This window comes from Barbus barbus, assembly GCF_936440315.1.
Source record: "Barbus barbus genome assembly, chromosome: 10".
In the NCBI taxonomy this organism is placed as follows: domain Eukaryota; kingdom Metazoa; phylum Chordata; class Actinopteri; order Cypriniformes; family Cyprinidae; genus Barbus; species Barbus barbus.
In genome coordinates, this window is record NC_136738.1 from 32,827,954 (window position 1) to 32,842,399 (window position 14,446).

The window sequence follows — 14,446 nt, forward strand, 5'->3', positions numbered from 1 at the left end:
TTGACATTTGAAGTCGTTATACTTTATAGCCTTATATTCCCAGACCCCCCTCTCAGAGACGCAGGAATGGTACAGCAGCTGTTCCCAGTGGCGTGTCAGCTGGAAATTATTGGACGAGGCAACTTTTGACTTTCATCCGAAAGCGATTCGATTTTTCTTCAAATATTCGCTGTTTTCTGCGCGCAAATGGCTTCTTCTGATGTGGTTCGACAGATGGTACGTTTGCGATCGATATATTCCGTGTTCTGAGTCTTTTCTTGTGAAGTTTGGGAGTGAGTTGGCGGGAGCGCGCTTAGGAGTGTCCCGACCTGACGAGCGCGCTCCCGCTTCATTTATTAATCTGTTAACAATCTGATTAATCAATTTGATTAAATAAGTTACATCTAATTTATCAATTTAAATGATTTGTTATACATTTATCCGTTTCCAAGCTGTGTATCAATCTGAATTATTAATCTAAATACAATTTAATTTGAATATATTTATCTGATTTATCAGTTATTTGTATCATCTCAATTATATTTTTTTCTGATTTATGAATCTGAACACAGTCATCCGAATTATCAATTTCAATACATTATACTATTTAAACATTTAATTGAAATAGAATAAAATATTACATAAAAAAAGATTTCAGTTGGTTGCCAAGGCAATATTTCTAATTGTCATTAAGTTTAAAATTGCTAACTTGAAATCAAATAAAAATAAATTAAACCTACATACTGATATTAATCAAGTAAAATCACAAAAAAAAACATAACAAAATTACCAAAAAAATAACAAATTAAAATGAAAACTGAAAGTGATATAAAGCAAAATATTAATAAAAACTCTAAATGTATAAATCTAAATAATAATTCTGTTCTAAATGCGAACGCAAACATCGGATTTATAAATCAGAAATATTAATATGAAACATTTCCCAATTGAAATGAATAATAAAAGGCTAGTATTTGTTTTGATAAGTTGTCAAACCTGTTAGAAATATTTGTCCATTTTTATCAAAGCATTTATTGCATATATATATCTATAACTATATAAAATATACAGTGGATATAAAAGTCTGAGACCACATTTAAAATCTATATTTTTTCATCTAAACTTGGAAAAAGTTTATATTTTATGAAGTTTTAAAAGTAAAAAAAGTTCAGATGTTGAAGTGTATGAATGAAACTGAAGATGAACTGGAGCTCAGTGCATTAGACGCATGTTTGAGAGGAAGATTTGAAGAGCAGGTTCTTGTTAATAGTGCTGTTTTGTGGCTCGCTGGTCTCTTCAGGACAAGAACGCTCGTCCGCTGGCTCTATCAGGACACGTTGGGTTCGACAGTCTGCCAGATCAACTGGTCAACAAGTCCACCGGTCAGGGATTCTGCTTTAATATCTTGTGCATCGGTAAGTTAGAGACTCAAACTGAGCAAAAACAGGCTCTAATCTGCTGCTGATGCTGATATTTACAGTGGCTTTGCAGAAAATGTGAATCATTTGAACAAAATAAGAGAGATCATACAAAATGCATGTTTATTTTTTATTTAGTACTGTCCTGAGTAAGATATTTTACATAAAAGATGTTTACACACAGTCCACGAGACAAAAAAATAGCTGAAATGATTAAAATAACCCCTTGGTTCTTAATCCTGTGTGTGGTTACCTGGATGATCCACAGCTGTTGTTGTGTTTTGTGATGGTTGTTCATGAGCCTCTTATTTGTTGTGAACAGATAAACTGAGCTGTTCCTTCAGGTCCTGCAGAATCTTCAGTTTTCCAGCATCTTTTGCGTATTTTAACCCTTTCCAGCAGTGACTGTATGATTCTGAGCTCCATCTTTTCACGCTGAGGACGATTGAGGGACTCAAACACAACTATTAAAAAAGCTTCAAACGTTCACTGATGCTCCAGAAGGAAACACGATGCATTAAGAGCCAAATCTGGAATTTGAAGATCAAGGTAAATTGTACTTAATTAGTCTTCCGGGAAACATGCAAGTATGTTCTGTAGCTTCCGAAGGGCAGAACTAAATGGGGGGAAAAAAATTATATTTCTACAAAATAAGAAAAATTTGGACATCTTCATCCTCTTCAAAAGTTTTCACCCCCCGGCTCTTAATGCATCGTGTTTCCTTCTGGAGCATCAGTGAACGTTTGAACCTTTTTAATAGTTGTGTTTGAGTCCCTCAATCATCCTCAGCGTGAAAAGATGGAGCTCAGAATCATACAGTTACTGCTGGAAAGGGTTAAAATATGCAAAAGATGCTGGAAAACTGAAGATTCTTTGATATCAATGAGATCTTTATAACAGTGCAGCAGATACTGACATAACATGATGTAAATATCAGCGGTCACTCTATATCTCCAGTAATATATCTTAATAAGAGGAGATGTAAATGATCCAAACATATAATGCAATGCTGATTGAGAGATGAAGAAATAAACGCTCCTCAGAAGATGTGAGATGAAGATCATTCCTCCGCTGAGGAACAGAGAAAGTAAAGCTTCTGGAAACAAACGCTCCTCAAAAGATCCTGATGATCAGATTTGAGACTAAAAGATGATTGATGGAGAATCAAGTAAAGCTGAGCTGCTTCAGTCCAGTAAGAGTTCATCTGGAGATATGACTGCACTTATTCTGACCTTTACTTGATCAAAATCAGACAAGATTTGACAGAAAAACACACGAGAAGCATTTCTACAATTACACTAAAAGAGCTATAACTTACCGTCTTGAGTATGTGTTCATACAGTAAATACTCGGATGTTATTTCTCTTGTCCAGGGGAAACAGGGATCGGTAAATCCACACTCATGGACACTCTCTTCAACACCAATTTTGAGAATTTCGAGTCGTCCCATTTTGAGCCGAAGGTGAAGTTGCGAGCGCAGACGTACGATCTTCAGGAGAGTAATGTTCGTCTGAAGCTCACCGTGGTTAATACTGTCGGCTTTGGCGATCAGATGAACAAGCAAGAGAGGTCAGTTCTGATCATTTACTGATTTATCATCTAATGCTGGATGTGTTTCAGCTTTTGTCTTCTCCAGATGTTAACTGATGGACTGGAGTGGTGTGGATTATTGTGATGTTTTTATCAGACTCTCATTCTGACGGCACCCATTCACTGCAGAGATTTATACAAACCTGATGAAGAAACACACTCATCCTGATCTTATATCGGTGTTCTGTCTCTGTTCCAGTTACCAGCACATAGTGGATTACATCGACACGCAGTTTGAGTCGTACTTACAGGAGGAGCTGAAGATCAAGCGCTCGCTTCATAACTATCACGACTCCAGGATCCACGCGTGTCTGTACTTCATCGCTCCGTCTGGACACTCGCTCAAATCCTTAGACCTGGTCACCATGAAGAAGCTGGACAGCAAGGTCAGTCTGCACTTAGACCTGACCTGAAGGCAACAGTAGATAAGATTATGCCTGACCTTCTGTTTCTGGAAGACAGAGGTCAGGACCTGTTTATTACATTTACATTATTAATTGACGTTATATGACCCTGCAGCACAACAGCAGTCATCAGTAGCACAGCTATATTTGTTACTGAATCATTGACTCGCTTGATTTGTTCAAAAACATGGATTCATTCAGTAACGAAACACCGCAGTGTTGCTCGGAGACTCAAAAAACTTTGATTGGAACTATTTTCATCAGCGAAAACACTACATTTATCACATATTCCCCTGGTTTCACAGACCAGGCTTAAACCTAGTCCCAGACTAAAATGTAATCTGAGCTGTTAAACTGAAAGGAATTTGCACTGATTTTAAAATATATCAGTGCCTTTGTTTTGTCTTAAGATGCACCCCAGTGCATTAAATTAAATGTCCTAATTGAACTATGGCCTAATCCTGGTTTAGGCTAAGCCCTGTCTATGAAACCATAGTCTTTACTTGGTTTTAAAACGTCTTAAATGTAGCCTCATCAAAGCTGCAGAAACCCTGTATTAATAATAATAATCAGCGCTGGATAGAGACAGCTGTCTCTGGTCTCTACAGCAGAAGGAATGTTTTAGTATGTTGCAGACGTGGCTGGTGGCTAAAAACAAGCCTGTGGTTTCTCTATATTGGTCCGCGGCTCTGCTTGTGCCCCGCAGGTCAACATCATTCCCGTCATCGCTAAAGCCGACACCATCTCCAAGAGCGAGCTGCACAAGTTCAAGATCAAGATCATGAGCGAGCTGGTCAGCAACGGCGTGCAGATCTACCAGTTTCCCATCGACGACGAGACCGTGGCCAAGATCAACACCGCCATGAACGTGAGTTCAGCTCAAAACAACAGGAAAATGGGTTTATTTGTGCAATATTCACTTTTAACGACCCTGAATGTTCTATTGAACGTCAAATTATAAGGACTGTATATATTTAATATATCATATCAATTAGTAGTAGTATATTCATTTAATAATATAATTAAATACATTTTCATATTTTGAATTATATATATATATTTATTTATTATTTATTTGATATAAGTTAATAATGTTTATTTTATTTCAGGTATCAAAATTAATTTTTTTATGGGTTTAATTTTATTTTTGGTTTTAAGTAACTCTAATAACCTTGATTATGGCATTTAACTTATCACAGAATATGGGTTTTATTATACTATGCAAAAAATCTATAGGAAAACAAAGCTCACAAGAAATATTTAATTGATTCTCTTGTTTTTGATTACAGCAGCCATTTTATGGGCTTTACACGTGTGTTGTATGTAATTTGTCCTAATTTATTCCCAAACCTGAGATTCATTCATCAGCTTGGATTCAGGAATTATAGGCTGGGAATAATAAGTGCATGCAATTATGCTGCACAGCTGAAAATTAGCTTTACACTCCACAACATCATTAATGTGATTTTAATAATAATTTGAATCAAAGCTGAAGATTAATTTTGATTTATTATACTGACACGCAGATGATTATGACAGACTCAGGAGTCATCAGTGTGTCATTTGCTCATTTTGAAAGCAGTGTTAATATAGAATAACATGCACAATCAGACCAGGAGCGCGTCTGAAGACTGAAGGATGTGTGGGTTGTTCCAGGGTCATCTTCCGTTCGCTGTGGTGGGCAGTACAGAGGAGGTGAACATCGGGAACAAGATGGTGAAGGCGAGGCAGTATCCCTGGGGCGTTGTGCAGGGTGAGCCTCTATCTGACATGCAGTCACAGCACATCGTGTGCTGACGCCAGAGTTATACACTAGGGGTGTGAATCGAAAATTATTTCACAATTCGATTACGGTTATCATGTCAATGATTCGATTCAATTCGATATCACGATGCATCACAGTTATATCACATTTATTTTGTGTATTTTTATTAAATTATTAGTGCTGTCAAACGATTAATCGCGATTAATCACATCCAAAATAAGAGTTTTTGTTTACATATTATATATATATTTTTTTAATTTTTTTTATTTTAGCAGACGCTTTTATCCAAAGCGACTTACATTGCATTCAAGTTACAGATTTTTTTTTTTTTACATTTTATCAGCTCTTATATGTGTGTGTACTGTGTATATTTATTATGTCTATATAAATGTCTATATATTTAAGAAAAATTTGTTATTTATATATTAAATATATTTTTATATAAAATAAATTATATGAATATAAATGTAAATATGTAAATAACTATTTTCAAAATATATACTGTATGTGTGAGTCTTTATATATACAAAATAAATATATACAGAAGACACACACATATTGTGTAAACAAAAACTCTTATTTTGGATGCGATTAATCGTTTGACAGCACTATAAATTATAAAAGCAGGCTACTTTTAAAAACAATTACAAATTAATAATAAATCAAAACTATTTCTTAAGAATTTAACCAAATAAATATAGCCTTCAAAACATACAAGCAAAATATCAATATTACAAGTAACGGTCGACCGATATATCGGCTGATATTTGGCATGTTTTAGATATCGGCATCGGCTGATAAGATTCCCTGTTTGGCCGATGCGTTCAAGGTGGGACTTTTATTTTGCCTGAGCACACAGCGCTCAAATTCTTCCTCTTGTTTATTGTCGTCGTTAACAGTTCTTCTCTAATATGGATAGAAGTCTATCTAATAATCATAAAGAACTGTTAAACAAAGGCATAAATGTACAGAAAGTATTATAACGATTGCTTTTATAAGTAATGATACTTTCTCGTTTGCCATCAGCATTCAGAAAATACGCATTTATATAATTTAAACAAATCTTTGAATGACTAATGAACACTTAATTTCACAAACCTTGCAGACTTAGTCAGATCCAGCTGTGTTTGTTTCCTGCATGATCGCGTGTTCTCTGCATGACGGTCGAAACACATGATCGAAAAACTCGTGATTTCAGATTATGCTGCGCTTTATGCATTTGCCCACTGTCATATTCATATCATTTTCACTGTCTGCTGTATGTAAAAATTAGTGTTACCTTGGTTTTATTTGAAAAAATATGATGTATTTGTGAAAAATACTTTGTCTTCTAAAGTATGTTTATTTTACACATTTTTTTTTTTATCTATTTTCAAATGATTTCAAATTTCTTAAATATTAATTAAAATAAAATTATATCAGCTTTATATCGGCCACCCTGCTTTCCAAGATATCGGCTGTCAATATCAATATTATCAATATTCGAATTATATTAGAATTTAAAAGGCATAATTTTGGTTAGGGGGAATAAAGCTTTTGGCTGCTTTCTTGAGGCCACAAGAGGGTGCATCGAGCAAAATATTAGGGTACAACGGGGTAAAAAACACCTTTTGATATTATTTTCCTCTTAACCACTAGATGGCACAAAAACGTGGCGCAGCAGAGCAAAGCTGATTCTGTGCTTACTTGATCTAATATTTGATGGTTTTTTAGATATAAGTATCAAATGAGAATCGCTAAAATAAATGTTATTATCATATATTTTGAGACAAAGTTTTAAGATAATTAAAGCAACAGTTTTTAAATAACGAAAGAATATGTAAACGTATGGTATTTGTGGTAAAAAGCGCCCCTGGTGCTACAGGTGCACGGTAATTAACATAATAGCCCCTTTCGCACCGCTTTAGTTCCGGAACTAAAAGTACAGTACTAAAGTACTGGGATGATTTTGCGTGAACTATTTCCCAGGACCATTTAAAGGGTTGTATTCGCACAGACAGTGGGTACTATGATGTGACGTAAGCCGGTCGATAGCGGCGTCATTTGTGTGCGGCGTTCAACAACGAAAACAAAGAAGAACAACGACGTTAACAACAGGAGGATGAAGGAGCTGTGATCAGAGCTGTGTTTTTGTTGTTTCACAGTAATGGACATGGAATGTTTACACAGTATGTGTTTACACAGCGTTTAAATGATGGCGGGTGAGGCCGTTTTCGTACATGTTTAGCCAATCAGTGTACACTTACGTCACGATGGTTCCTATGGAACTGTTTTAGACCTACTCTGAAGCAGGAGCTAATTTAGTTTCTCCAAACGCAGTTCCTAGTTCCTGCGGTGCGAACACGCCAAAAAGTGGGTAAAGCAATAAAATAACACAGCTATCTTTGAAAAAAAGCTGTGATGTGTAAACTGTTTATTTTTGTTACTTTTTATGTCACTTTTCCTTTTTTTTTTTTTTTTTTTTTTTTTTACTTTTAGCATTACTATAAAATGACATTTACGTTCACAGACCATATTGAGGTATTGCTTTACATTCCATTTGTTCCTGAAGTTTTCTCGGTCTTGAAGAGGTCTGGGATGTGTTTGTTTGTGTTTCAGTGGAGAACGAGAACCACTGCGACTTCGTGAAGCTGCGCGAGATGCTGATCTGCGTGAACATGGAGGATCTGCGCGAGCAGACGCACACGAGACACTACGAGCTTTACAGACGCTGCAAGCTGGAGGAGATGGGCTTCAGAGACACCGACCCCGAGTGCAAACCCGTCAGGTGTGTGTGTGCTTCCCTCTGGAGACCGGAGCGTGGGAACTCGCTCACTGAGACATTCCTCAGAGTTCTGCTCCGCTTTTCAAAACAGAAAACTCTGGAATCTCAGCTGCTTTCTTAACGAGACCCTTCAGATCATTCACACTGAAGGAGGAAAGAAGGAGAGTGTTTTATCATCTTAAGTGGCCTCAGAAAACAACAGGCTGTTTAAATGCAGTCTGACCACATTTAAAGCCATAAAGTCTCATCTGTGTCCCTGCAGCACAAAAGCAGTCATCAGTAACACAGGTATATCTGTAGCAATAGCCAACAATACATTGTATGGATCAAAATTATACATTTTTCTTTTATGACAAAAATCATTAGGATATTAAGATCATGTTACATGAAGATATTTAGTAAATTTCCTACCATAAATATATCAAAACTTCATTTTTGATTAGTAATATGCATTGCTAAGAACTTCATTTGAACAACTTTAAAGGAGATTTTCTCAATATTTAGATTTTTTTGCTCCCTCAGATTCCAGATTTTCTAATAGTTGTATCTCAGACAAATATTGTGCTATCATAACAAACCATACATCAATGGAAAGATTATTTATTCATTTATTATTTATATTTATTCAGATGCATAAATCTCAATTTCAGAAACATTGACCCTTATGATTGGTTTTGTCACATTAAGACTTATATGGTGTAACAAAAGTCACAGCGTTATCATTTTAAGAGACTATAAATTTGGGGATGGAAAAGCAGGAATATGATTATTAAACTTCAAAATGCATTGATTGAGTTAGATAAGTGTGAGCGCATTTAAAGTCAAAAGATGACACTGTTGCACGTTATACGCAGGGCTATTATAGTAAACTAAAAAAAACAAATAAAATGTTAACTTAAAAATATATATATATTTTTTAATACATTTCTCATTTCTCATTTTCTTTCAGTTTAACTTGAGCTAAAATAACTAAAACGTAAATAAAAACTAAATAGACATTTAGAAAAACAACAAAATGACAAAAATGTAACTTAAAATTCAAATAAAAATTGAAAATATAACACAACTAATTAAAACGTATTAAAAATATAGTTTTAATTTATGCCAAGCGATTGCTTATGATCTACTGTTGATAAATGATGACTTTGTTTACGTTATTGTGTTAATATTGTATTATTATCTCCCTCGTTGTTTTGAGCTGCGGAAATAAGTTAAGCATATACATTTCAAAATAAGAGTCCAGGTGTATTTTGGGCTTGTTTATGATTAAAAGTCCCGCATTAAGTCTTTTTTCCTGGTTATTATTGGTGTATTAGCTACATAATAAACTGTATCTGGCATTTAATGAAGCGTAAACTCTCCATGTGGTGCCTATTGCAGAAAGAGCTTTAGAGAACATTATTTAATGTTTAACAGTGGATGAAGACGAAGGTATTAGAGCTGCTGATTCAGTTTACCACAGCTTTATCTGTAGTATTATTAACTCACCAGAGATGAAGTAAAACTGAGATGCATTTGAAGTCGAATCAGGAGGAGGCTGAAGATCAGATGATGCTCTGATGTTTTGTTTGGCTCTAATCACGCTGTTCTTCATCATCGCCGCAGTCTTCAGCAGACGTACGAGGAGAAGCGGCAGGAGTTTGTGGGCGAGCTGCAGAGACGAGAGGAGGAGATGCGACAGACGTTTGTCCAGAGAGTCAAAGAGAAAGAGGCCGAGCTGAAGGACGCCGAGCGAGAGGTACAGATCAAATACCTTTCATTTATTTACTAAATAGGTTTTTTCTTTTCCATTTAAAATTTCTCTGGACTGGATGCTTTTAGTAATCCAAAAGCATTTCCAATTAATTAAAATCATGAAACCTATACAATTTAACAACAGTTTAACATAAAATGCCCTTTTTCTCAAATCCCAATTTATTTTGACCAAATTCTGTTTTCTATTTAAATTTTTTTCAATACAATTTTTAATTCAATCTTAATTCAATTTTAATAATCAAATCAAAAGCATGTCTAATCAATCAAATTCATAACTTTTTTTCTTTTTTTTTTCAATATTTTTGAATTATTTACTTTTTAAATTCTGTGTTGTGTATTTTAATTTTTCTGGTAATCAAGGCATAAAACATTGATTTATCTTTTAATCAAATGAAAATGAAACAAACCCTTTCTTTTTTTGAGATTTACTGTTAAAATTAAAACATGTATGAACAATGTGGGATTATTCTTTAGAAAATAAAACTTTAATGAAAGGTTTAAGTTTAATTTAAAAGGTTAATTGTAAGACAAAAAAAGTTGTAATCAATTTATTATTAATAGTAGTAGTGTTACATTAAGACATTCTAGGCCTGCTGTAAAATAGTAATTTATTTCTGTCACAATTTCTTCAAATTAAACCAAATTTGATTTAAACGTAGCCTACTGATCTACCTTTGATTTATTCATCCGCCACAGTTTTTCTAATTCTTTGACAAGCCGCGTTATACACAGATGCAAACTCAACTCACTTCTTTGAGATGTGCTTCAATCCAATGAGAAAGTGTTTTTATTTTTTTTGGTTGTTTCAGTAAGTTTTGTATAGTATTTTCTTTACTCTTTACTTCAAAAATGTCTAAAAACTGTAATATTTGATGTATTTGAGGTCTGAGATGTGTGAACGGTGAAGGCATTTATTTAGCATTGCCGTCTAATCAGCTAATAGTGTCTTTAACAGCCTGCATAGCATCTTTTATAACATGGGATTTTGACCAAATATATTCAATCTTGATTTTTGTAAACTGTTGCAACAAAATGTTAAACAATTTTTTTGGTGAAAAATCACAGTTTTGGACATACAAGGTAATAAAAAAATGTTTTTAAATACCTTAAAGTAACTACAAATGAGCATGTGAAGCAGATATCTTTAAAAGAAACTGTGTGTGGAGCATGCTGTGCAATGTTCTCACCTTTTTCATATCTGTTTGTATCTCTGTATACAGTAAATTCTACTAACCAGCCGTGTGTGTGTGTGTGTGTGTGTGTGTGTGTGTGTGGTTTAGCTGCAGGGGAAGTTCGAGCAGCTGAAGCGACTGCATGCGGATGAGAAGAGCAAGCTGGAGGAGAAGCGCAGGAGTCTGGAGGAGGAGATGAGTATCTTCAGCAAACGCAAAGCTGCCACCGAGCTCCTGCAGGCGCAGTCCTTCAACGCCAGCACCAACAACAAGAAGGACAAAGACCGCAAGAAGTGAGTATGAGCAGGAACTTATATTACCAGTGTCTATAAATGAACAAGCAGGGAGTTTCATTTAGAATGAATGCAAATTAAATATTACATATTTAGAGAGGATAATAAACTGGTGAGTAAAATATAAACAATTAAATTATAAATAATAATATAGAAATATAGGCCAACGAATTGTAAAATTAGATTGTCTTTTTTTTATTTTCTTATCAATGAACCAACCAACATATGAAATGTTTTTCTGGTTTATTAGAGCTCTTGATAAGAGAATAAAGGTATCATCTCTAGATCTTGATCAATTCTACTTCGTATTTACTTGGTCAAATGTAAAAGAAACTTGATAAGAAATGGTTAATCAGTATCAGCTCTAGATTTGAATGAATATTACTTAATATGTATGTATAAAACTGACAAGAATGACAGATTATTAGTAAGTGCATGTATGTGACGTGTCGCGGTGGAAGTATTTTTCCTGATGTGTCTCTGGAATGTCTGGCATGTGTTTGTGTTCCTCACAGCTGATGTTTGTCGTTCTTCAGCTCTGGATTCATGTGAGAGCGAGGCACAAACACAACTCTACATGGAGTTACACCAGCATTACGGTACTGTATCACGGACAGCTCATCTGAAGAACAGCACACGTCTTCACTTCACTCTGGTGCCTAAACACAAATCCTTTCTTATGAGCACACTGCAGATGTTCATCACAGAAGATGCTCTTTAGAGATCATGTTAATCTAATATTTTTACTGGTAAGTGTATGATTAGTCTGCTGGAGACTTGTGTTTTTATGGTTGTGGAGGGCTAAAAACATTAATCAGAAATATATTATATTAGTTTACCACAAATGTTTACCTTATTGCATTTATTTTCCACATTTTATACTCGTTACATGTATTTAAACAGTGTTATTTGGGGTGATGTTTTAACCTAATAAACTTGTATTTTTCTGCAAATTGTATTTCTTGCATTCTCTGTGACTAACAAATGTTCCAGCTTTAGTAATATTGATATTTTATATCATATTATATATGACATATTTTATAAGAATGAGTAGAATTAATTGAATTATATTACAAATTAATGACATTTTTTTAATATAAATATGAAGTATTTTCATTATTCAAATATTAAAATTATATAAATATATTAAACACTAAATTGCAATGGTAAAAAAATAAATAATAATAAATAATTATTTCCCCCCTCAATAGCTACTGTTTTTACTGAACATACAGCAGAATTCCTGAAACGTTTAGAATCACTAAATGAATCCTGGTCTAATATATCATTAAAACATCTTGAGAACATAATTCATGATAACAGCAGAAATGCAAACATGTCTTGCTAAGAAAAAAAAATCTATATATTGTCTGATAACTGACAGCCTGACAAATGTGTTTGAAACTAGATTATTTCCATAAAAATCAGTTTGTGAGTTTATGAAAACGGGATAAATTAAATCATACAAATGTTTGAAATCATTTTAAAATGAAACCATTGATTAGTTGTTTTTTTACTTGCATGTCACGTGACCATTATCTGACATCAACATGTAAATGTGTTGAAATATTAACTTAAAAGTACATATTTAACCCACATGAAAAAAATACTATAGTAAATTATAGTAAATACTAGTGTTTTTGAACCATACTATAGTAAAGTGTATTATATTATGGTATTTACAACACTTTGTTAATGAATGCTACAGTATACTGAACTGATCAAATGTAATAAATACTGCAGTATTCTTTAGTTTTTACTACAGTAATCTGTAGTGTATTGTAGTATAATATACCCTATGTTGTAGTAAAAGTAGTACAGTATTGGGTAAAGTCATGTGTTTATATTACTATATTTGTTATATATATATCTCCAGTTTATTTCAATAAGTCTGAATAGTTCTTAAAACTAAAAACACATACCTTGTATTTTCCTGAGATGTTTCTCCAGGTGACATCATTGTGATGAGAAACTTTATCAAAATCTGGCATTTCTCAACTTGCATGATCAATCTCTCCTCGTCCGTATTTGATGATGTATATACTTTGCTCAAATGAGTTTTCGGTGTGGATGGATGAGCCTTCTGAAATACCAACCAGTGACCAACAAAATGTGATTTCACTCATTGCTTGTCTCAGCTGGTTAGGACATAAACTCAGACTGATGTGCATGAGATACCTTCCATCGCCGCTGGACTATCATTGAATTATTTCCCAGGATTGTGGTCACTTCCCGTGTCCTGAGGGGAATTTCAAACAAGCCCATTTCCAGTGTGACATGGCTTGTAGTGAACGGAATAACCTCATTTGGTGTCGGGGCTCTTGGAATAAACGTCTGCATTTGCATTTAGATAGTCAGTCATTGACGGCCGTCTTGAGCGACTCTTCTCGGCGTTCAGTGGGGAAATTGGTTTGTTACTTCAGTCTGCTGCGGAAGATTTGAAATGTCCAATTACAAGACCGTACTCCATTCGGACACGAGATGTGACACTTCCAGGACTGTGCATGCGGAAAACATGGAGAACAGGAGAGAAGAGATATAGCCAAGGATGAAGGAAGCGAAGAAAGAAACAGACAGGTCACGATTTGATTAGAGCAAAAGTCTTGGACATGTTCATGTCTTCATACGGTACTAGAGCACAGAACAGAGCTGGAATCACCAAGAGATGAGCAGAACCACTTCATTAAACAGATGCTTTCTAATGACTCTAGTATGTATTGACCTTAGAGACGTTCACTCAGAAATGAGCTTGCTGAAAATGTGCTCACCCTCAGGTCAAAGCCAAGAACATTTGTAGAAATGTGTCTCTGCATCAGTGTCTCAGCAATGGATGCTCTACAGTGAATGGGTGCCGTCAGAATGAGAGTCCAAACAGCTGATAAAAACATCACAATAATCCACACCACTCCAGTCCATCAGTTAACATCTGGAGAAGACAAAAGATCAAACACATCCAGCATTAAGATGTTTTTAACTCAAATACATTAAATCCATAATAACTCTTCCTCCAGTGAAGAAGTGTTCTGGTCTGAATCAGGAGAGAAATCTGCAGATCAAGCAGCGTTTACAAGACAAAACAGCTCTAAACAGATATGTGTCTGGATTTTGATGTGAGAGACAACAGGAGATGCACTTTTTCACTGGATGAAGCGTTATTATTACCAAACAGTTCAGTTCATCATTCTTTGATTCATTAAAATGACTCATGAGAGTCAACTGTTTGTGAATCAGACTGTCGTGCACTAAAAAATCTTTACTTAAATGTTCTTATAGAAATAAGTATATTTCTCGAATAATTGCAAAGCA

The 14,446-nt window shown here is 34.6% G+C and overlaps 1 protein-coding gene across 2 annotated transcripts; it reads left to right on the forward strand.

Annotated features, from left to right (window-relative positions):
- The first annotated feature begins 71 nt into the window (after positions 1-71).
- Positions 72-12,090, forward strand: LOC306876470 (septin-8-like). Of its 2 annotated transcripts, none has more exons than XM_079427655.1 (10): positions 72-216; positions 1,280-1,394; positions 2,771-2,966; positions 3,187-3,373; positions 4,098-4,259; positions 5,048-5,144; positions 7,755-7,923; positions 9,526-9,658; positions 10,956-11,140; positions 11,656-12,090. In XM_079427655.1, the coding sequence occupies exons 1-10, from the start codon at positions 187-189 to the stop codon at positions 11,657-11,659; spliced, it is 1,278 nt and encodes a 425-aa protein (XP_079283781.1). In that variant the 5' UTR covers positions 72-186; the 3' UTR covers positions 11,660-12,090. The 2 variants fall into 2 exon arrangements, with proteins under 2 accessions (XP_079283781.1, XP_079283780.1); XM_079427654.1 differs by having other exon boundaries at positions 11,677-11,718.
- The last annotated feature ends 2,356 nt before the right edge of the window (positions 12,091-14,446 follow it).